The sequence below is a fragment of the Coenobita brevimanus genome, chromosome 108 (assembly GCF_032717465.1).
Source record: "Coenobita brevimanus isolate Jiangsu-jjx chromosome 108, ASM3271746v2, whole genome shotgun sequence".
NCBI lineage: Eukaryota > Metazoa > Arthropoda > Malacostraca > Decapoda > Coenobitidae > Coenobita > Coenobita brevimanus.
This window is the reverse complement of record NC_137061.1, coordinates 1,117,515-1,142,777: the sequence shown is the minus strand read 5'-3', so window position 1 is coordinate 1,142,777 and position 25,263 is coordinate 1,117,515. Positions and strand designations below refer to the sequence as shown.

At 42.6% G+C, this 25,263-nt stretch overlaps 1 protein-coding gene across 1 annotated transcript; it reads left to right on the top strand.

The window, feature by feature from the left end:
* The first annotated feature begins 768 nt into the window (after positions 1-768).
* On the top strand, positions 769-23,512 carry LOC145416906 (uncharacterized). Its single transcript, XM_080285768.1, has 5 exons — positions 769-838; positions 18,455-18,585; positions 21,953-22,206; positions 22,593-22,729; positions 23,352-23,512. The coding sequence occupies exons 1-5, from the start codon at positions 777-779 to the stop codon at positions 23,464-23,466; spliced, it is 699 nt and encodes a 232-aa protein (XP_080141894.1). The 5' UTR covers positions 769-776; the 3' UTR covers positions 23,467-23,512.
* The last annotated feature ends 1,751 nt before the right edge of the window (positions 23,513-25,263 follow it).

Sequence of the window (25,263 nt, the reverse complement as noted above, 5' to 3'; positions counted from 1 at the left end):
GGCAAAATTAAATACCCGACAAACCAGAGAATTAAATAACCACAGATAAAGCACAGAATTGAATACCACAAAAATTTTGAAAGCAAACAAGGTATCTATACATATTTAAGTGGATTTCTCGACCCGTCTGAGAGGGCGAAATTCTCGACATTCCTATGGGACGCGTTAAGGTTATCTGGTCGCCAGGTAAGAGTCTGAATCCAGTGCTTTTTGAGACTTTTAGAGACTCTTAAGATAAATATATGTAAACTCGGACTTGTACGGCATTTGAGGTGGCTGAATTAAGTAATGAAAAAGAAAGAGAGCTAAGACTTATAGAAACAGAGTAAATAAGATATAGAAATCCTGTACGAGACAAGACTAACAGACAGAAAACGTGAGACTCTTCCAGGAGACAGAAAAGTCTTCAAAAAATCTCATAAAAGGGAAGAAAACATTTAAAAACAAGAGTAAAAATAAAACCTTAAATGGACCTCTGGAAAGTTAGAAAAAATATAACCGCGAGAAGAAAAAGAACGAAAGAAAACTAGTAAGGAGAGAAAGAGAAAAGCAGAAGAGCAGAAAAACTCTAAAGGAAAAATAGAATTAAGGTAAAAAGCCCTAACAAGCAGAGCGGAGGAAAAAGACGAACGAGGTGGCAAAGAACGCGAGGTAAAGAAGAACGAGAGAGAAGCGCCTAAGAAATAAGAATGAAAGAGTCTTAAATGGGGTCTAGGGTAGTGGGCTAAATAGAGAATCAATCAAGAGAGGGAATAACGAAGACAAAACGAGTCTAAATGCAGGAGCGACTGATCAGCGGGAAGGTTGCACCGAAGGCACCTCAGGGACCAGCCACCAGGTAAACACACTTTTTTAACGCTCTTTTTTAAACAGGATTTCAATTTTTTTTTTTACATTTGAAGCTTTTTACAATATTTGACACGTTTTTAAAATTACACTTTATACAATAATTTACATTTTTTACGTTTTACATTTCTAAGATGCTGGAGCCAACTTTTTTTTCTTTTTTTAAATATTTTTCCGAATCATTCTCTTCGTCCATAAGTTCTGGAAGTTGCTCTGTGTGTGTGTGTGTGTGTGTGTGTGTGTGTGTGTGTGTGTGTTTCATTCGAGTCCACACAACTCTGGTGCTGGGGAGAGGCCTTCGCGTGGCGGCACCGATATTACCGGCGGCTCAGTGACCTTGCTATAAAAATCTCTCTTAATCCCCTCCCTTTCCACCGAAGGGAGGGTAGTTGGCTCGCATAAAAGGATGTTAAGCCTGCAGTGCACCGGGTTTACGTTCAAATGAGGCAGGAGTTGCAAACTACTACAATTACTACACCACATAAGAGGTGAGGTGAGGTGAGGTTAGGTTGGGTTGGGTTGGGTTGGGTCGGGTCGGGTCGGGTCAGGTCAGGTTGGTATAGGTCAGGTTAGGTTAGATTGGGTTGGGTCAGGTTGGGTTGGGTTAGGTTAGGTTACGATGGTCTATGTTATGCTAGGTTTGGTTGGGTTAGGCCAGATCAGGTTAGGTTGACTTAGATCAGGTCAGGTTAGGTTGGGTTGGGTTCGGTCAGGTCAGGTTGGGTTAGGATGGTCTAGGTTAGGCTAGGTTAGGTTGGGTAAGGCAATGGCAGTGGGGATGGGGCTGAGTTGCATATTTAACACTCATCTATTTACAAAACATAGTGTTATAACGGCAACGTTGGCTCAGACGTGTGGCATTTCCTAGACTCGCATTCTCGTCGGGGTAAGGACACTCCCAAGCACCTCTTCCTTTGCGATTTATTTCTGGATATATCTGATTAGTATCTTGTGAACGTTATGTATGTGGAGTATGGCGATACTGGAAGGATTTATAGAAGAGGGCAGTAAGGTGTAATAGACTAAATCGCTTAGGAAAAGGTGTTGACAGAATACCGGTTCCCGTGTTCACTCTTAAACCTCCTCCGACATGCACTGCTATGGGTTCTTACGTATTAACCTCGAGGCAAATTTACAAACTGTACCCACTACTTTTACGTACTAATTCTGCCCATATAAGACGTGTCTGTGTAATGCTGAAAATACCCAGACTAAATCGCCATGGAAGAGGTGTTACTATGCTTCACACGCCTGTACTGGTGTTACGTACTAATTCTGCTCATATAAGGCGTCTATGCAGGATAAATCGCTAATAATGATGAGCTTCGATGTCTCCTATGCTACCTACAGTACGAGATTTAGTATATGCTGCACTACACCGAATAAATCGCTTAGGAAGGGGTGTTACGATGCTTTCTTTGCTACCTACAGTACGGGATTTAGTATAAGGTGTATTATGCTGAATAAATCGCTTAGGAAGGGGATTACGATGCTTCCTTTGCCACCTACAGTACGGGATTTGGTATAAGGTGTAATAAACAGAATAAATAGCTTAGGAAGAAGTGCTACGTTGGAAAGTTGCGCTCCATCGACGTCCGCAACTAGAGCATGGTGAAAATCCGAACTGGGTCCGTGTTCTCAAGTAAGTTCCGCAACACCTTTTCCTTAGCGATTTAGTTTTGGACAGAGCTGGTTAATATCCTTTAATACGTTGTTTATGCACAGTATGGCGATGTGTGAAGGATATGTGTGACACAGGACGGTAAGGTGTAATAAGCAAAACAATTCGCTTAGGAAAAGGTGTTGGGGAGCTTCCTTAATCGACGAGAATAATGATAATAATAGTAATAATAATAATAATAATAATAACTAATAAAAATAATAATAATAATAACAGTAATAATAATAATAATAACTAATAATAATAATAATTTTGGTTACGAGAAAAATAATTTAAGTTCATATATTCTAACAAGACGAGGAAAGGAGAGGGTAGAGCTTTTCCACACACACACACACACACACACACACACACACACACACACACACACACACACACACACACACACACACACACACACACACAAGTAAACTCTACGGGTTCTCCACGCCAGATCTGACACTGGGTCACATTACACTGGGTCTTTCCATCTTTGAACTGTATTACTGTTACTTACTGCCATCCCTTCGGTGATTTATTTTACTTATTTCATCTTAATATCCTCTTGAATGTTAATCAGTATGCCACACAAATCGCTACGGAACATGCGTTACGAAGTGTCCTGTACTAGAGACATTTATTAGGCTGGTTAAGACGTTATCGTACTGAATGGGCTAAGATACAGTAAGCAAAATAAATCACTAAGGAGCAGGACCCACGAAATATATGCCCACAACATTAAGTGTTAAGGTGCAGTAATAAAAATAAATCGCTAAGGAGCAGGACCCACGAAATATATGCCCACAATATTAGGTGATAAGGTGCAGTAATAAAAATAAATCGCTAAGCAACAGAAGACACGAAATTTATGCCCACAGGATTAAGTGTTATGGTACAGTAAGTAAAATAAATCGTTAAGGAACAGGTGCGACGAAATCTATGTCCACACGGTCAGGTGTTAAGGAACAGTAATCAAAATAAATCGCTAAGAAACAGGTGCTAAATAAACCGCTAAGAAACAGGTGTCACGAAGATTTCAGTGTTAAGGTGCAGTAATCAAAATAAATCGCTAAGAATCAAGTACTAGGGTCTTCCATGCCAACACTACTATCTTGTTATCAGGCGGGTACAGATAAGCTTGTTATTATACGCTAGTCTACTGTCTGATATCACCTGCCTTGACCTCCAGCCTATCATACGTAAACCTCACTAAACTCCTTTCACCCTAACTTGGCCTAGATTTTCGTCCTTTTGCAGCTTTATACACGTAGCTCAGTGGCAGAAAAAGACAATACTACCCCTCTTTATGCTTTCCCTAGCACTTCTTCGTGACTAGCGGCCAAAATTTTCCTTCTGCAGCTTATTTCACGTAGTTCAGTGGCGGAAAAAGACAATACTACCCCTCTTTATACTTTCCATAGCACTTCTTCGTGACTTGCGGCCCAAATTCTCCTTTTGCAGCTTATTTCACGTAGATCAGTGGCGGAAAATGACAATATTACCTCTCTTCATCTTTTTCACAGCACTTCTTCGTGACTAGCATCATCTTTTAGCATTAATCTATTGTTACAGCTCAGCATAAGAGTACAGTAAGGCGTAGTATTACTATTTAAGCTGGTCAGCAGAGGAAAATGATCAGCAGAAGAGGTGAAACATTAGGCTAACTCTTGTTCCCTACTGTACCGCTATATAAAGTCTCTTCGCTTAGAAATATTAGACAGTAGGGTGTAAAGTTGGAGGCAAATTATGAAACGAACTTTTGTGGCCTACTGTTACGCCTATAGAAAGTTCACAGCTTAGGAATCTTAATCAGTAAAGGAAAATGACAAACAGAACACGGCAAATATCAGAGGAACTTTTTGCAGCCCCCTGTACTTCCGGTGTTAATTATTCCATTCATAACCGTAATTACTGAGTCACGATAACCTCTTGACCCCGTGACGTCATTTGTAGGTTAATTACCGAGATGACGTCACTAATGAGGTAACTGGTGCTGCCTCCATACGATTTTATTCAGCTTAGGAGGAGGATCTAAAGAGGAAGGATTAATGTGGCAGAAGTAGTAGTGGTTATAGAAGCTCCCTAACACCCTTTCATATGCGATTTATGTTGCCTATTACACCTTGGCGTCCTCTTCTGTGTTACACGAATCCTACCAGTATTGCCAAACTTTGCATAAATTACATACAAAAAGAAATTAACCAACATATCCAAAAAATAAATCGCTCAGAAAAAGGCGTTTGGGAGCTTCCATAACCGCCGAAAATACGTGTCAAAATCAACGTAAAGTTAATGAAGATCCACGTAATAAGGACTTCTATTTTAAACTTACTACAATACCTATTTCCCTACGGGGTGGTCACAAACAAATCGCCTCCACGTCACCCTGTTCCCCGCCACTTCACTGCCCTGCTCCCATCTCACACACCCTTCCCTCATATACCTCTCCACTCCATCCCTCAATCTCATCCTTGGCCTCCCCCTCTCCCCCTCCACCTCACTCACATACACTCTCCTCGTCAGTCTCTCACTCTCCATCCTCTCCACTATGTCTCTTAATTCCGGTATATTAAAGGAACTACACATTAATATTAATAATTATACTGAGAATATTTGTACTCATAAGCATATGGAGAAAATGGTTTAGGGTCAACTTAAGAATAAAGGATAAATGACAAGCTACGCCACTCTCTCTCTCTCTCTCCCTCTCTCTCTCTCTCTCTCTCTCTCTCTCTCTCTCTCCCTCTCTCTCTCTCTAGCAAATCAATGACATTAATATAACTCAGTATTCGAAAAAAAAATCTTTTCTTAATAGGCATACGAGGAATATTTAAAGGTCAGGTCTCTCTCTCTCTCTCTCTCTCTCTCTCTCTGCTAACTACAGTGCCCTTACTCTAACCTGACTAAGAACCCTAACCCCTATCAGCTCAGTTGGTGACCTAGTGTAGTCAGACTGGAGGGCTGATTTGACTAGAAACCAAGGAGACTCATTCATGCCTCACACTGAAGGCTCATCGATTCAGTATTTATTTTATAGAAGTGACAGTTCCGTCAGATGAAAACAAAGGCTATGACAGAAACAGACAGATAGTAGATAAATAGATAGGCAGATAGATAGATAGATAAGAGGCGTCCTTGAGCTGAAGAGGTTGAGATGCCGTGACGAGACGGACTCTGGGCGCTTTAATGACTCTCTCTCTCTCTCTCTCTCTCTCTCTCTCTCTCACACACACACACACACACACACACACACACACACACACACACACACACACACATTCAGAAACATGTATGAGGAGAGAGAGAGAGAGAGAGAGAGAGAGAAACTAACCTCAAGGTCACCGTATTACTACCTCCACAACCTCACCTATCTCTCTCTCTCTCTCTCTCTCTCTCTCTCTCTCTCTCTCTCTCTCTCTCATCAACCAAGAAATTCATGGATGATACGTGTCTTTAAGCTATGTCTTCTGAGGCCAATGTTTACCAATAGACAGATAGACGGATAGAGCTAGGTAGACAGACAGATAGATAGATAGATAGATAAATAGGCAGACAGACTAGTTACACCTGGTGGCCAATGTTTCACCAATATATAGACGGACGGATAGATAGATAGATAGACAGATAGACAGACAGATAGACTAGCTACACCTGTTGGCCCTGTCAGATCTGAGGCAACTTTCACACCCAATTATAGAGACAGAAATAATACCTGCTGGGAACACGATCACTAATTTCGCTATAATCACCTCAATCGGGTCCACACTCTCTAGTAGCGGCCCCGTCAGTCAGTAGCACCCTAAGGATTTTCATACGCAAGGTCCTTAAGTGTAAGAAAGTTCCATATGGTCCCGCATCAAAGAAAATAATGCATAAACGGAAGACCAACAGGGAACTAACGGAAACCAAGAGGAAGAGTAACATAAACACAGTAACAGACGTAACGAAAACAAAACAAGGGAAGTAACTTAATAAAACAAAAATGAATGAGTTGATCACGAGGATAGCAGCATAAAACGAGAGAGAGAGAGAGAGAGAGAAACATAATAAGAATAATAAGGAAATTAATCAAAAATAATACAGGCCACGAAGGATGGAGTTAATGTGCGTGAACAACAAATACAGTTGCACATGAAGGCAGGAATTTACAACACTGTCTTTTTTCTTACTCGTCAGCCTAGCATAAGACGATCTGATTCAGCTTAAGAAGTGAATTTCGCAGTGAATATCTTTAAAAATCTATTAATTAACCGGGTCTTTAGTGCCAGACGATTTTAACCATAGAAACTACCTCCCTCCCTCTCTCTCTCTCTCTCTCTCTCTACCATTTTAACTCTAATCTGGCCTAAAGTTGCGATCTCTCCATCTTAAATACCGACTTGCGACAGTAGATTATCGCTAGAATATAATGCTGGTCACGAAGAAGTGCTATGGAGAGGAAGTAACGCAAAGGCTGTCATTTTCACCCACAGATCTAGGCCAGGTTAGAATTAAAAACATATACATTACACGAGATGTGGATGTGACAGAAAGCGTTTGGAGAAATACACTGAGGTGGTTTGGCCATGTGGAGAGGACAGAGTGAGAGACTAACTAGGAGTGTATGAGTGAGGTGGAAAAGGGAAGAGGGAGGGGGAGACCGATGATGAGATGGAGGGATGGAATAGTGAGGTATATGAGAGGGGGGGGGAGTTGAGGGCAGGGCAGCGAAATGGCAGGGAACAGGGAGACATGGAGGCAATTTGCTTGTGGCCACCCTTTACGGGATTAAGGCGTCTGGCTATAGATAGATGGATAGATAGACAGACAGACAGATGAACAGGTAGATAGCTAGACAGACAGGAAGATGGCTAGACAGACAGGAAGACAGACAGTACGACTTTATTTAGGACCGCAAGTGATTCCCGTACAAAATAGCGGTATTTGTAAAAGCCTAATAAATGCAAAATATGGAAAATTACAAAGAAAATACTTGGCCACAAAGAACGAGGCAGCGGACGTGGACAACAATAGCAACTCGTGCAGGGAAAATTTACAACATATTCTTAATTCTTTTTTTCCCTCGCTTTTTTTATCTCTTCGCAACCTCCACATTTGTTGCCCAACTGGGATGTAAGTAACGGTGTACCGAGATTCTTCATTATTCTCTCTCTCTCTCTCTCTCTCTCTCTCTCTCTCTCTCTCTCTCTCAGACGATTTTATTCAGCTTGTGGTTAACCTCAGTTTCCTTTCGCTTCGTTCATGCAATTCTTCTCAGCTTCCGTTCGCTATCTAAGTCTTTCGTTAATATTATTTTCCTTCCTTTGATTCTGCCCTATTTTATTTCCTCTCTCTCTCTCTCTCTCTCTCTCTCTCTCTCTCTCTCTCTCTCTCCATTCCTCCCTCCCGTCATCTCCCAACCACATCCTCTCTCCTTTCTGCTCGTCTCCAGTCCTCCTCTCTCCTATCTCACCTCTCCTCTCCTCTCTTACCTCCCTCCCTCCCATCTTACAAGCCTCCCTCTCTCTTTCTGTCTCCACATCTCTCCTCTCCTCCTCTCTTCTCTTACTTTCCTCCCTTCCCTCCCTCCCTCCCTCTTCCCCGGCACGCACTCGTCTGACCTTGCCCGAGTCGTAATAAAACACACACACACACACACACACACACACACACACACACACACACACACACAGCCATACATCACCCCAAGGCTTTTGTTCAACAGGTATTTGTGGCACACCGACCCACTTTCAGAATGTTTATCTATCTACGCTATCTACTTTTCCATCAATGTATCAAGTTTGCCTATTTATCTATCTATGCCTGTGTTCTATATGTTTACCTATCTATCTATCTATCAATATTATCTATCTATCTATCTTTGGCTATCTCGTATTATAAAAAAAATCTTTCCCCTTTGCTATGGACAGGGTTTTTCAAAGGCTAAAGAGAATCATTCACCTTTTCAGTAGTAATATACCTCTTACTATTATAATGAGTCTGAGATATATCCTTACATGTATACTAAACTGTAACCACCAGAGTATGGAAGAAATAATATAAAAAAAAGAAATATTGAGCACTGTGACGTGTGTGTGAGGTTGGGTGGCAGAAAACACAGGTTGGTTGATGTGAGATTGGCGAAATGAAGTAGGAACTGGCAAATAATAATAATAGTAATAATAATAATAATAATAATAATAATAAACTAGTGGCCATGTTGTAAATAACTGATACACACACACACACACACACACACACACACACACACACACCTGGAGAGAGAGAAAACTGAGGTGAGTTGAGGTGAGTGTGGTGTGAAAGCTACGGTTCAGGTGAACGTACCGATAAACGTTGTACCGGGGGCCATGTGGGGGTGGGGGGAGAGGGAGGAGGAATGAGGGGGGAGAGGGGGAGGGAATGAAGGAGGGGGAGAGGGAGAGAGAGAGGGGGATAGGAATGGTGGTGGGTAGGGAAAGGGGGATGGAGGTAGGTGAGGGGAAAGTGAGTTGAGGGGGGATATGTATTGCTATGATGTGTTGGTAGGTAGGGTAGTAGGGGGGGATGATCGTGGGGAGGGGAAGAGGGGGGGAATGTTGCAGTATGACGTGTAGTGCAGGGAAGGGGGTAGGTAGGGAAGAGGGGGGGTGTAGTGGTGTGGTGTGGAGGTGGACAGGGAAAGAAAGGGTGAGTAGGGGTGAAATGGGGAGGGTCAGTAGTGGCAGGGGTTAATGGAAGGGGAGAGGGAGGGGGGTATAGCTGCGTGGTGGGTAGGGGTACGGACCGACAGGGGGATGGTGGGAGGGAGGGAGGTAGGACGCCAAACGACCTTCACATCTACTGCTTTAAAGACCCAAACTGGATCTGGGTTCAGGCCCATCCAGTGGCGGACATTTAAGAACCCAGTAAAGTAGTATGTCCTTGCATGTGTAGGGATTATTCTCGTCAACCGGATGATTTATCTTTCACTTCGTTCTTGCTGCCTAAAGACGATTTTATTCAGCATAGGAGAGAGACTGAGAACATACAGCCTACACATGACACCTTCACTACAAAAGATCCGCTTCTGGTGAATACAATAGTCTGGAGAGAGAGAGAGAGAGAGAGAGAGAGAGAGAGAGAGAGAGAGAGAGATGGGTCGTGTGGAAAGAGGCATGTTAGCCCCCTCAACACACACACAGTGGGGCATGGTACCCTACATAAAACACACACACACACACACACACACACACACACACACACACACACACACACACACACACACACACACACACCACACACACAAAGTGGGGTATGGTACCCTACATAAAACACACACACACACACACACACACACACACACACACACACACACACACACACACACACACACACACACACACACACACACGCAAGTTTACATCACACTGGTCTTTACGTAACACTCTAGCGTCCTCCACCTCTTCGTTGTGTGCGGAAGTGCGAGTCAGTGAGCGTTTCAGTTTCGCAGTCATACACACGCACATACATACATACATATACATACATACACAAACTCACATACCGTAAATACATACACACACCCACATGTACACATACGGCATAGGCCAGTTAACAGAGTACCACACACACACACACACACACACACACACACAGAGTCGGGGATGGTACTGGTAAAGCGATAATAACGAATATATTGTAGATAGATAGATTGGTGGATGGATAGATAGATACAGATAGATAGAGACAGAGAGAGAGAGAGCGGGAGAGAGAGGGGGGGAGGAAGGAAGCAGACTGGAACTATCACAATACCAACAACAATGAAGAAAGAATGGCAAAGAATGAGTGAAGGGAGAAGACTGGAAATATCACAACAATCTCTCTCCCTCCCTCCCTCCCTCTCTCTCTCTCTCTCTCTCCTCTCTCCTCTCTCTCTCTCTCTCTCTCTCTCTCTCTCTCTCTCTCCCTCTCTCTCTCTCTCTCCCTCTCTCTCTCTCTCTCTCTCTCTCTCTCTCTCTCTCTCTCTCTCTCTCTCTCTCTCGTGGAACCCAACCCCAGTGGGCCTGAATAACTGCATGTGCCGGCCGGAGGAATGTTTGCTCTCGGCGCTACCTGAGGGAAGGCATGGGAACGAAGGAGGGAGGGAAGGAGGGAAGGGGAAGAAGGAAGATATTGCGAGACAAAAAGAGGGGAGGAACATAGGGATGGGAGGGTAAGAGATGACAGGGAAGGGAAAAGGAGGATATGGAAAGTGAAGGAAAGGGAAGGGGAGGAAAGAAAGAGTAGGGGAGGGAAGAAGGAAGGCAAGAAGGAAGGCAAGGAGGAAGGAAGGAAGGCAAGAAGGAAGGCAAGGAGGAAGGAAGGAAGATCTGGGGTACCAATACAATGATTTTTCTTTTGCTACTGTGTGTGTGTGTGTGTGTGTGTGTGTGTGTGTGTGTGTGTGTGTGTGTGTGTGTGTATTACCTTCCAGCCTATCATTACAACTTAACCACTTACTTTATCCTTGTTCTCACAACCCACAGAGTGCGAAGTGCCACGACGCTTTTACTTGGTACAAATACATACATACATACATACGTACACACAAGTATACATACACACAATTATACATACATACATACATACTCACCTACTCGTACATAAAACATATATATAGCCGTGCAGATTAGATAGATATAAAAAGACAGACAGATAGATAGTTAGTTACAGACAGACAGAGAGACAGGTAGACACAGATAAATCCAGGTAGCGGATCTAGGCTACGTCTGCTGCAAGGAAGACAGCTGTGGAGGAAGACAGCTGGTGCACAGTAGACAGATGGGTGAAGAGGAGGGTGAGGAAGACAGTAACAAGTGAGGTAGAGGAGGAAGATGGTTAGGAAGAGAAGAAGGATGAAAGACAAACTACGAAAGACAAGGTAAAAGAGACAGGTGAAGAAATGGGTGAGACAGGTGAGGAGAGGAAGGTTAATGAGGAAGACAAAAATAATGAAGACAGTTGGATGAAGGAAAGAGAAAAGCTAAAAGATAAACATAGGCTAGTCCTGAATGATATACCCCTAGCATGCATTCAGTATGGACGGTGGATATTAGCGCTTAAGTGGTGACATGGGAAGCAGAGAGAGAGAGAGAGAGAGACAGTACAACCAGAGTGTCACGAACGAGGACAAACTGTAATGTAGTGTGATTCGCTGTTTTCAGTATAGTGTAGTGAAGTTTGGTAAGGTGTAGTGTAGTGTAGTGTAGTGTAGTTGTAGTGTATTTTAGCAGTGTAGTGTGTTGCCTAGTCAGCAGTCGTAAAGCACTGCAGAGTAAACCTTTCTGACACACTGGTTATACTCTCTCTCTCTCTCTCTCTCTCTCTCTCTCTCTCTCTCTCACACACACACACACACACACACACACACACACTCAGGTACCCATACAAACACGAACGAATTTGTCGTCTTAGTCTAACCTATATACATCCCCTTCTCCCTCCTCCTCCTCCTCCTTCTTCGTCCCCTCCCCTCCTTCCCCTCTTCTTGCTCCCCCTCCCTCCTTTCTCTTCGCCTTTCCCAACCCTTCTTCTCTAACCCTTTCTCTTCAAACTCCTTACCTCCCTCACCTATTCCTTCTCTATCTCGTCCCCCTTCCTCCTTTCCCTCCTCCCTTTTCCTCACTTCTCCCATCCCCCTCCTTTTCTCAAGTTCCTTCCCTCCCATCCCTTCTCTCCTCCATACTTCCCTACCCTTCCTTCTCTCCTCCCCTCTTGTCCTTTCCCGCTCCACCACTTACTACTCAAACCCTCCTCCTCCAACCTACTTCCCTGTCCTCTCTTTCCTCCCTCCTCCTCCAACCTACTTCCCTGTCCTCTCTTTCCTCCCTCCTCCATCTTCCTCAACCCACTCTTCCCCTCTCTCTTTTTCCTGCAACGTTTCCTCCCTACCTCCTATCTTCCATCTCCTCTCCTCTCTTCCCCTCTCTCTCTCTCTCTCTCTCTCTCTCTTTACAGGCTTCTTGTACTACAGAAGCCTTTTGTCTTGTTTACCTTTGCAAAATTTTCTGACACTCAAAAATGTTTATGTGTATTGTAACGCCCGGCATGCAGGCGCTGGATAGTATTTATTTGTATATAAATGGTAAATAAATCAATAGACATAAATTAGGTGGATGGACAGAAAGACAGATAGACAGCGAGAAGACAGACAGAGATAAATTAGGTGGATGGTTAGACATAGACAGGGAGACAGACAGAGATAAATTAAGTGGATGGATAGACAGATAGACAGATAGACAGTGGCAAAGATAGATAAAGAACGACAGATAAATAGATAAATAGACAGATAGATAGACAGACACAGAGATAATTCCAATACTGTACTGCCAAGAAAAAAACAGTGATAAATAGTAATTAACTTTAAGGAGGATGAGAGTATGAACAATACTTATGGCGTTTAAGGGTAAAGAGTAGAAAAACACTGTTCGGGTCTCTCTCTCTCTCTCTCTCTCTCTCTCTTTTCTTGGTGTCCCTGGAAGCATTAAGGTCAAATCACCTCATCACTTTCAAGGAATCATTAGGTCTGTGTGATCTATGCAACTCTCTCTCTCTCTCTCTCTCTCTCTCTCTCTCTCACCTTGGAGTATGGGGGGTAGTTCAAGAGGGTAGTGGAGTTGCCAAGGAGAGCAAGGTGGTGGTGGTGGTGTGGTGAATGTGGTGGTGTGGTGAATGTGGTGGTGCTGGTTATGGTAAGTACTATGGTGAATGGGGTGGTGGTGATGGTGCCGGTCGTGGCAGTAGTGGCATGTGTTGTGGTGGTGATCTTGGTGGTGTTGTTGTGGTAGTGGTGGTGGTTGTGGTGATGGCTGTTGTGGCTGCTGTTGTTGTTGTTGTTGCTGTTGTGGTAGTGGTGGTGGTGTGGTGGTGGTGGTGGTGGTGGTGATGGCTGTTGTGGCTGTTGTTGTTGTTGTTGTTGCTGTTGTGGTAGTGTGGTGGTGGTGGTGGTGGTGGTGGTGGTGATGGCTGTTGTGGCTGTTGTTGTTGTTGTTGTTGTGGTGGTGGTGGTGGTGGTGGTGATGGCTGTTGTTGTTGTTGTTGTTGTTGTGGTGGTGGTGGTGGTGGTGGTGGTGTGGTAGTGGTGGTGGTGGTGGTGATGGCTGTTGTTGTTGTTGTTGTGGTGGTGGTGTGGTGGTGGTGTGGTGGTGGTGGTGATGGCTGTTGTGGCTGTTGTGGTGGTGGTGGTGTTTATAATACTGAAGCTACCACCAGTCTATTTAACAATGAAGGCGTCGTAGTGAAAGGGTTAATAGACAGATACACAGAGAGAGACTGATATCGATACCTGTAGAGATAATTACTGACAGACAGACAGACAGACAGACAGAGGGATGTCATAGTAGGGATGGGATCTAGAGACAAGCTTTTACTGTGGCTGGAAAGTACCGCACCGGAAATGAGAGAGAGAGAGAGAGAGAGAGAGAGAGAGAGAGAGAGAGAGAGAGTGTGTGTGTGTGTGTGTGTGTGTGTGTGTGTGTGTGTGTGTGTGTGTGTGTGTGTGTGTGTGTGTGTGTGTGTGTGTGTGTGTGAAGCCAGGTGAAGCTCAGTTGTCACCGTAACACAGGTACTTTTATGTCACTTTACTGCGAGAGAGAGAGAGAGAGAGAGAGAGAGAGAGAGACAGACAGACAGAGAGAGAGAGAGAGAGGGAGAGAGAGAGAGAGAGAGAGAGAGAGAGAGGAGTACAGGAGGACCGTAATGATTGCAGGTGTGTCATATCTTCCGGGGATAGGAGGAGGAGGAGGAAGGAGAGAAGAAGAGAGGAGGAGGAGGAAGGAGAGAAGAAGAGAGGAGGAGGAGGAGGAAGGAAAGAAGAGGAGGAGGGAGAGAGACGAGAAGGAAAATGAAATAGGATGGTCTGTAATGATTGTCCGTGTGTCACATCTTCCGGGGATTGTTTACTCTCTCTCTCTCTCTCTCTCGGATGCTGCTGGATCACGCTAGTATATTCAGTACCGACCATGAAGGTACCTCCATGATACAGACAGTCGGTATTAGTGTTCCCCCCTCCCACCTCTCTCTCTCTCTCTCTCTCTCTCTCTCGTAGGAATATAATAAGCCTGTCATGGTACCGTAACTTATGGAGTCAAATCATCATCATCACCATCACCACCACCAACACCACCATCTAAGCTGAATAAAATCGTCTGGAGGTCACAAGGATAAGGTCAAAGACATGTCGCCGGAAGGAAGCTGTCCAGACGGGGAAGTGGTTGAGTAATTTGTGCCACAGGAGTCTAGCCCCGGGGCCCTACGCCTGGGAGGGATAGTCTGGTGCCTGGTACTACTTGCTACCTACCGTCTGGGCTATTGTGGGAGCTGTCATTCGTCATTAACCCTTTCTGTGTGTGTGTGTGTGTGTGTGTGTGTGTGTGTGTGTGTGTGTGTGTGTGTGTGTGTGTGTGTGTGTGTGTGTGTGTGTGTGTGTGTGTGTGTGTGTGTGTGTGTGTGTGTGTGTGTGTGTGTGTGTGTGTGTGTGTGTGTGTGTGTGTGTGTAAGAGAGAGAGAGAGAGAGAGAGAGAGAGAGAGATCCAACTCACGCCAAACGAACTGACAGTGAGCATAGGGTAAAGACCTAACACAGAGAACTGGAAACATATATGATGATGATGATGATGATGATGATGATGATGATGATGATGATGATGATAATGATGATGATGGTACGTTGGAGGTACAATGAAGGAACCAAATGAGATGGGTCAGTACGGTACAGTAGGCTACGGTACACGACAGGACGTTACAGTTAAAAATGTCATTATGCTTTATTTACCGCACCCCCACCACCCCATTCATATCTCTACCATCTCCCCCACCCTCCCCTTCCCCACCCTCCCCTTCCCCGCCCTCCCCTCCCTCATCCTCTCCCCCGCCCTCCCCTCCTCTATCCCCATCCTCTCCCCATCCCTCAGCCTCATCCTCTCCCCCGCCCTCGCCTCTTCTATCCCCATCCTCTCCCTATCCCTCAGCTTCTGTTCTTCCTCCTCCTCTCCTGTCTCCCTCTTCCATCCAATAGTGCCATTGTATCTCATTCACCCCCCTCCACCAACCTATCTTTCACCCCTCCCTTCCTCTCCTATCCCCTTCCCTCCTCCATCCTCCACCCCCTCTTATCCTCCCTATCTTCCCTCTCCCCCTACCCCCTCCTTCCCCCTTCTCCTGTCTCTTCCCCCCTTTCTCCCCCTCTCCCTTCATCACATTTCCTCTCTCTATTCTTCCCCTTGGCTGCTGCTCCTATCCTACCCTCCTCCTCTCCTTACCCCCATCCTCCCTTCCTCTCCATCCCTTTTCCCCTATTCTGTTCTCCCTCTCTCCCTCCTCTTCAGTCTCATTCCTCCATCCTCCTCTCCCCCTCCCCTTGTCTCCTCCCATTCTCCCCCATCCCTTTCCCCTCCATCCCTGTTCTAACCCTACTCCCCCTCACCCGAAACCTACTCCTGTCATCCCAGTCAATTCAGCTTCTAGTGTGACGTCATACGAGGATAGCCAATCAGAATCAAGCATCCTCATGACGTCACACAAAGATAGCCAATCAGAACGAAGCACCTAGACTCCACTACTATACCTCCTACTTCACCGTCTGCCTTGTGTCTGGCCTACCATATCAATGTGTCTTCATCTGACAAAGATCCCTAACCTCCTTTCAGCTTTGTTGATGAGTTGTAGGCAAAATTAAGGGCGAGTCTGACTAGTAACCAAGGAGATTCGTTCCTCCCTTCCTCCAAAACCCAATGTATATGACCAAACTAAATGTCACACCATGCCACTATTTAATACATTTGTATTTTGGACTTACCCTACCATACCACTGTCCACGACCACTATTTTCTGTCACCGTCTGTACCTCTCTCTCTCTCTCTCTCTCTCTCTCTCTCTCTCTCTCTCTCTCTCTCTCTCGCTCGCTCGCTCGCTCACACACACACACACACACACACACACACACACACACACACACACACACATACATGCAATGAATTCTCAAAAGAGTAAGAACCCATTCTTGCTCTGAATCAATAGACATAAACTACCCATCTATGGTTAAGTATAAGAAATTTTGGGATAACTTATAAAAAAAAAATATCTGGTGATTCCAAAAACCGTATATATTCCTTTATATTTTTTTCATGCAATTAGATGGTGTTATCATGTACTCACATAAACAGTGAATATTATATCTGACGACAGAGTTTACCGAATATGTGAAAAAGTATTACAACAAATGCTACTAACACAAGATATTTTGTGGTTTTTACCTTTCATGGGAGAGGGGGTGTGTGGGCTGGGGGAGGGCAGTGACTTGGCGGGGAACAGGGCAACATGGGGGCGATTTGTTTCTGGCCACCTCTTCCGGGATTAAGGCGTCTGGCAACAGATACACAGATACTTTTCATGGCGCTGTACATTATTTTTACATGATTTTCTCCTAATTATCAATATCATTCTACTTTCGAATTTTCCTCAGTTTTTCATAGAGCGATTGGACTCAAGAATTTAGGATTCAGAAGTCTGTTATATCAACCGGAAAATTGCACAGCTCGTTATGGACACGTGCACTAAACACTCCTGCACTAGAAAAAAAAAATCCTACCTAACCTAATATCGCCTTTTTTGGTCTAGTAAATAAGTGGATAGTACTCGTGGTCTTTTTCTGTCCCTGAGTCAAGCATATATATAGAATACGTGGCACTTGTGAGGAGCCACGTGGGGTTAGTTCAATTTGGCGGGGATCCACTGACTCAACAGATCAGCATGTGAGCCAACGTTGCACTGAGAAGGAAGTACTGTGCAAAGACATAATGATCTGCGCAGTTCCGTCTGAAGAACTCTACAACTGGCGAAACAGAGTGAACACCTTATCTTTGCCAGTGGGTGTTTCAGATGCTTTGGCTGAGAAGGAAGTACTGTGCAAAGACATAATGATCTGCGCAAGTCCGTCTGAAGAACTCAACAACTGGCGAAACACAGTGAAAGCCTTATCTTAACCAGTGGGTGTTTCAGATGCTTTTGGCTTCTCCGCTATGTATTCGTCAAGCTTCAGGAAGACGCTTTTTTCTCCCTCTGTACAATGGACCGGAATGCAGACACGATAAAACCTACGAACAGCACCAAAAACAGGGCTTTAGATATCCCGTCATGCCTCTTCTCTAGCGATTTATTCTGTACTCTGAGCAATGTGATGGTAAGCCAATGCGACAACTGTAGCTACTGGGTGACAAAAATAAGTTTACTAGCCAGGTTACTGATACAACCCTGGCTGCCTATATGGGTATCGTATTATGTGGAATATTTATAATCAAAGATGAGTGGATATTCAATAATGCTTGTCACATAGAGATTCTGTCGCCGCAATAAAATTCAGCGTCACACACACACACACACACACACACACACACACACACACACAGAAACTCGTATTATATTTCATCAAGATACTGCAACTACTCCGAACCACCCAATTATCCTCAAAGTGGACGCCAATTAACAAGCAATTACACCCAGCAAAATGGAAATCTGTTTTTTGTCTCAACTTCCAGGCGTCTCTGCAACACAATAATTCCTCCTGCATTTGCAACACACCAGCCTGGTCATTATCTTCGCGTTGATAAAGTTACATAGACCCGTAACTGCTATAATCTGCACAAATGGGCTCATCTTTATCTGTAAGTCGAGGCGAATACGGAATGGAAATGTGTGTGTGTGTGTGTGTGTGTGTGTGTGTGTGTGTTAAACTGTGCTGGTTTCTTTGTGAGTTGGTTGCAAATAGGGTCATGATGATGATGATGATGATGATGATGATGATGGAGGTGGAAATACGAAAATGACGATAATGATGATGATGATGATGATGGTGAAAATATGATAATAATGATGATGATAATGACAATAACAAAAACGATAAATATCCAGTAAAACAGAAGAGGGCCAACTCAACAATTTTTCTCTTTTTTCCAGGATGCGTGTGACCGGAGTGGTGGGTGGATATTGGGGTGGAGGTGGAGGTGGGGCGGAGGAGGAGGTGGATGTGGAGGCGCAGTTTACCGCCATCACCCCTGGTACTACACAGCATTCCGCTAGGACTCCAGGTATCTATCAGTTTATCTATCTATTTACCTTCCTATATATCTATTTATCCGTATAGGCTGCCTTAAAAATTTATATCCACCATGGTCTATCAATCTACACACACACACACACACACACATACAAGCGTAATTATCAATATTCATTTAAGGCTGAACTTTATAGCGTTATTCACCGACAAATATATATATATATATATATATATATATATATATATATATATATATAAGGCAAGACCACAACTCCCTAATGATTATGTATGTAATTTAAGTGATAAAATATACAGCGCCATATATCTGCACTGTTTTCTCTAATGTATGGTAGTTTGAATGAAGAACTTACGTACATTCCTCCCCATTTTTCCCGTAATCCGAAATGTTCACTTAAATTATGAAATCCTGTCACTAAAATCTGGCAACACTGCATACGAGGCTGAGAAGTTCACGTAAAATTGCAATGTACAGCACAGGTTTGGCGACACTTTTTTTTTTTATGCAAGGAAGAAGGAAACAAAGGCCAGGAGCCAGCAAGGCTGTTTCCTTCAAGAAAAAAATAAAAACAAAATGTCTTAGTTGTGAGAATGAAATGTGTCTTTATTATTATTATTATTATTATGGTGATAGCAATATGGAACACAACTAAAAACGTATCAGAAGGAAGGATACTCGTCATCTGGGGAGGAATTGAGAAATATGGAATGTAACATGAACTAATGAACAACTTATATATATGCAAAAGTAATATGAAGCACTGAAAAAAAAGAAGAAAAACAAAAAAAGAGGGACAGTCTGTCATATGTAGAGGAATGAGAAATATGAAAGACAGCACATAATACTAAAACAAAATTGTCAGCGAATTTTTACTCCGAAATTTATGCGGTCCTCCCGCCCCCTCCTCCCCCCCTCCCAAAAAAAAAACGCAAACACTGTAACACTATATTTTGGAAAATCTTATAAGATGAAAAGTTTGGTATACTTACTGGAAAATATATTTGTTTCCAGTGAATTTTGGTACCTCTTATCTCAGCAAAATACAATAATATGAATACTGGTATGGTAATTTCACCCTTACCTTGTCCACTATTGTCTGATACGAAAAAATAAAAAAAATAAAATCTACGAAAGCTTCCGTTCATACGTTAGAAATATATGGTATATCTATAATGTTTAAATTCTATTACACTTGATTTCATTTATATGACACCCACATTCTGCAGAATACAATAAGATGGTTAACACCAGCGGATGTAGCCTTCATGGTTGTTTGGTTAGATCTTTCAGTCTTCGTCTGCGAATAAAACTAATGAGGTTTGATAACTGACAGCTTAATTATCTTATTTTGGCAATCAGGATATCAATTCATGCAAAAAAAAAAAAAAAAAAATGTACACCATAGTGGAAAAAGTGTGGGAGCTCTTGTAGATTTTCACCATTATTCATAAATTGCTAATGTAAACAACCATGACGCCGCCACCGCAATTATATCATTTTAAAAACTGTATTCATTTACTTCAGTTCAACTTTAGAAGCCCTCTGTCCATTGCACCACTTAATTGCTTGCTAAAAACAAGCTTGGAATGTCAGCGATTAAAGTGACGGAAGTTTGTTTTGACTGGGTATTTAACAAAAGTGACGGAAGTTTGTTTTGACTGGGTATTTAACAATGTTTTGACTGGCGATTTAAAGGCAGTGGCAATGGCCTTTAATGTTACGTCACAATACACGTCTCCCCTCAAGTAACTCTAGACGTGATTTCTTGTTCTTACCGTGACCGGCGACTCCGCTGATGTCAGAAGATTTGCTCGACACACACAAAATTATACGATAGCGTTAATATATACGGATATTGGCCAATAGGTCTAAGGTGCCTCGCGTACCTTTTCTTCTTCACAACCGTAGCGCTGAGTCGGCGACACAGTGTCTACCAACAAACTAGTTTGATATAGTTTTAAAAGTTGTGCTTATTACTACATATAATATTGTACAAATATTGCTAAAATATTATGTTTTAATTATAAAATAGTCATGCATCTAGAATTTGATTCATAAGATATCTGTTGTTATGCTGTTGTCTGGAAACAGCCTCTGTCAGTCTCTTTGTGTTCCTCCCTATGCCTCATTTCCTTTCACTGTCGTATTATTGTATCGCAAAGATATCGCTAAAATAATATACTATAATAATAAAATCGTCATAGATCCGCAGAACCTATAACAATACACATAGTGATGCTTGTGTCAGCTGACTGTTGTTTATCGAATTTTAAATGTCCCCTCAGCTGATTATGTTTATTTACCGAAATTTAAATGTTTCCAATTCTTTCTTCTCGGTGGTGGAGTTTAGGCTTCAGTAATGTCATTATCTACCAGTTTTACAATGAACAATCCTTCTTTAAGTTAATTATTTGCGTTATTCATCCACATCAGTACTTCAGGAACAAAGATTATCGTCTTTTTGACCCCAGGCTTATCTGAACGTGAACCTGGTAAACTGAATTTACCTTTTTGCAGGCCACCATCCTCCCTTCGGAGCAAATGGAAAACTGAAGAAGTTGGATGAAGTTTCATTATAATACGTCAACTGTAATCTAAGAATCTTAACCCTTTAGTTAATGACCAAGTCTAGTCAGACTGCAGGGTTGGTTTGACTATTAACCAAGGAGACATTCCAGCCTCATAACTAAGGTCCAACAAATTAACAAGTCCAAATTATAGGAGTGGACCAGTTTCATCAGATGAAAAGTATAAAGTTCAATAAACTCAAGTGTAGTACTGTATGACCCATGTTAGAAATTCATGACTGATTTGCTACTTTTAGGAATGAAAATCTACTTATTCAAACAATCCTGTTACTGCCTCACCAAGAGTGTAGGGACCCCGGGCTAAGCTAATTAGTCCAAGTATTTTAGTTGTAGTGTGTCTTGTTGCTTCCCAAAGGCTGGCACTGTAAGCAAGGAACCCAAACCATTCCTTGAATGTAAACCCTAATGAATTACATCTGGTTGGAATGCCCTAACCCTCTAGACCACCAGGTTAATTTTGTGCTTTTTCCATAAGATCTAGTGTTGTAACAACTATTAACAGCAAACAACATGAATTTACATATGTCCACAGGATTACCCTCCCCCTTGACCTCGGGCATGGATTTTAAAGCTCTTAGGATGCCCAGGCATCTGCCTACATGCTACAGAACTCCTCATGTTACCACTGTTGCACTAGAACTTACCAGCCTCCTCATCTACCTCACTTACCTTCACTTTTCTAGTTATTCACTCTTTCTCCAATCTCTCCACAGTCAAACCATCTCAGGGTACTTTTAAAACTTTGAAGCATATCTCCACTTCAGCTGTTAATGTCTTTTTATTACTCCCAGGAGAGAATGAGAATGGAGGTGAAGGAAGCGGGTCGGACAGTCAGAGTGAGAGTGGAATTAGCTCCAGTGGCGGCAGCAGCATGAGCCTGGCAGGGCAAAAGAGAAAAAAGAGCAGTCTTAGTGGATCTACAGGCCCATCCAGAAGGGGCAAGAAGCGGAGATCAGGAATATCTGCAAGAGAGAGGAACCTGAGGAGATTAGAGAGCAATGAGAGGGAGAGGATGAGGATGCACTCACTAAATAAGGCTTTCCAGGCAAGTTTTAAATACTTAAGAAAGGATAAAGAGAGGAGAGCCTTGTTCTCTGCCAAAGAGAGGCTCTTGAAAAGACTAGAGGGCAATGAGAGAAATAATGAGAATGCACTCATTCAGTAATGCTTTCCAGGTTATTACTGAAGCTGAGAAAGCAGATTTGTAATAATAATGCATACAAGTAGAGTCCATCTCTCACACTGCCTATGATTTCTGATTTTATAAAACTCAGTGTGTCCATGCATATCAAAATGAACATCCAAACAGGTAGCTGATCTTATCCAACACTATCTCAAGTTGCATCAAGGAAGATTACACATATAAAAACACCATCACCTGAATACAGTATTAAAAAATATATATCCTAATTCTTCTACTACTGCCAACAGGAGCTGCGAGAGGTGATCCCCCACGTGAAGATGGATCGACGGCTTAGCAAGATAGAGACCCTGACGCTGGCCAAGCACTATATAATGGCCCTCACCAACACCGTGTGTGACATGCGTGGTGATGAGAAGCCTTACAAGTTAGTCATTGCATATTATAAGCCGTACTTTTTCTCTATACATCTGATTCTCTTTGGACTGGCTTTACTTGATTGATAATGTGGCAAATGTAAATTGTAGTTGTGGATATTTATGTCTGTGAGATCAAATCAGGATTGCAAGGGACTGAATGGTGAATGAATGAGAGAGTGGCCCATTTAACTAGGCAAACTTTTGATTATTCTTTTATTACTCTGAATCCTACCTTGCACCACTGAAGGGTGTGAAAAGAAATAGGTAGGTGGTGGTGGTGGTGGTGGTGGTGGTGGTGGTGGTAGTGGTGGTGGCAGTGGTGGTGATGATGGTGATGATGTGTAATAACCAAAATGAAACAAATTAATCATACGGTCCTGACTGGGATTCGATGTCATGCCCCTGCACTCCATACGTGCGCACATTTCCATTGCGCCAGAGGATCCCTACTTTGCCTCTGGGCAATGTGGGCTTTCATAGACCCCATTACATATGATGAGTGATGATGATGATGATTCTTTATAAGTGAACAGAAACAGATTTTCATTATTCTGGATTGATGATGATGATGATGATGATGATGATGATGATATCTTTATAGATGAATACTAATAGTTTTTAATTTTGCAGATTTTTGGAGGCCTTTGTCAACCGGGAAGATGATGATGATGACGACGATGAGGAAGAGGAAGAAGAAGAGATGGAAGAGATAAATAACAATGAAGGAAGCATCACACAGGTGTAAAAACAAGCGAGTGAATCTTCCACGTGCGAGACCAAAGTTGCGTGAGCGTGTGTGCTGGTGGTGGTGGTGGTGGTGGTGGCGTTGGTGGTGGGGGCAGGGTGTGCAGTGGTTAGGAGTTCCAAAGGGGTGCTGTAGGTCTTGGGGTCGGGGCATGGGAGTGGGGAGGTCGCAGCAATGGGGCGAATGCAGCACTGACCCCTTAAATCTAATTACAGGTACTTTATTTTTCTTTTAATTCTTGCTACCATCAAATTATTTTATTCAGCTAAGAATTTATTTATTTTTTTTTTTTGGTGACGGCAGGATTAATATTTTCATTAATCCTTTTACTACAAGAGTTGGAGCTGGAGAGGGATGCCTTATTGTGGTGGCATCAGTATAACCAGTCATCTCTCCTGCCCAGTTGTAGTAATATCCTGAAACTCCCTCCCTGTTCCCTCAAAAGGGGAATGGTGGACTGTAGGAGGTGGGCAGCTTCAGCCTGCAGTCCACCAGGTTCACATTCAGATGAGCCTGGGCTTGCAAATACTACTAATACAATAAATCTTCCTTAAGCTCAATAAAACATCTGGTAGTAGCTGCAAAAATAAAGGAAAATAAAGACTAGCTACATCACTGCAGTAAAGGGGTTGGCTTTACAGAAGACTACTTGAGTACGAACTGTGTGTTCTGTCATTATTTTCATATATCATCATTATTCTCATCGTCATCATCACATCTATAACTAACAAGAATTAGATTTTTAGTTGAACATATATTAAAATCACAGTGTAAGATGTAAACATTTCATATCATCATCATTACATAATAGTATCATAGCCATCATCACAAAACCATTAGCATTTTATGTCATCAATTGTCATCATCATCATCATCATCTTTTCACCCCATTAGTCAGATCACAACCATTATTCATATTATGAGTCATTTCATCACCACATTTTCACCACTTAGTCATGTCATAACCATAATTCATTTTACAGGTACAAGTCATCATCCCAATCCTCATCGGTATCATAACCAGTTTTCATATAACTCAAGTTGGGTGATGCTAATAATCTTAAGAGTCACTGATGATGCTCGCTAACAATCTTGAGTCATTTGTGTAATTTTGACAGTCTTGGAGTCAGATATGTGTGTGTTATGGACAATCTTATGGTTCTGTCACCAAATCTGAGTGCACGACATTGTGGATAAGCCTCCTTTTTATTTATTTATTATTTTTGCAATAATTTATAAGGCACATGGGGATGACAGAATATGCCTGATGTTTCTGCATTACTTATAACTACACTGTAATGTGGGATGCAGCTAATCACACCTAATAATTGCAAGTCTTCCATAAATGACTGTCAGATATTATAAGCTTCCATAGACGCTCGTGTACTCAGTTTTCAAAATACGAATGTTAGAATTAGCTGTGTGATGCGATTCTACTTCCATGCCCCGACCCCTCATTCGTACTTATTAGGCAGTTCTGATGGTGCAATGAGATAGTTGCAGTCTTGTGTTGCAATTTACCAAGCTGCAGTCTCATCTTGCAATATTCCCCTTGTTTGCATTGAATATTTGCAGTGTAAAAAACAGTATTAAATTGAAAAAATAAACCCGACAGTTGTGATAGGATGCAATATCGTGCTTTTACTGCTGAAAATATTTTGTGCAATATTCTCATTATTTTCAAGACTCTGCAACAGGGTTAATAGTTATAAAGTATTTGTTCATATTATTATCATTATTATTTTTAATGGCACTACCTTGGTATGTCAGAGTCAGGAGAATTACAGACAGTATTTG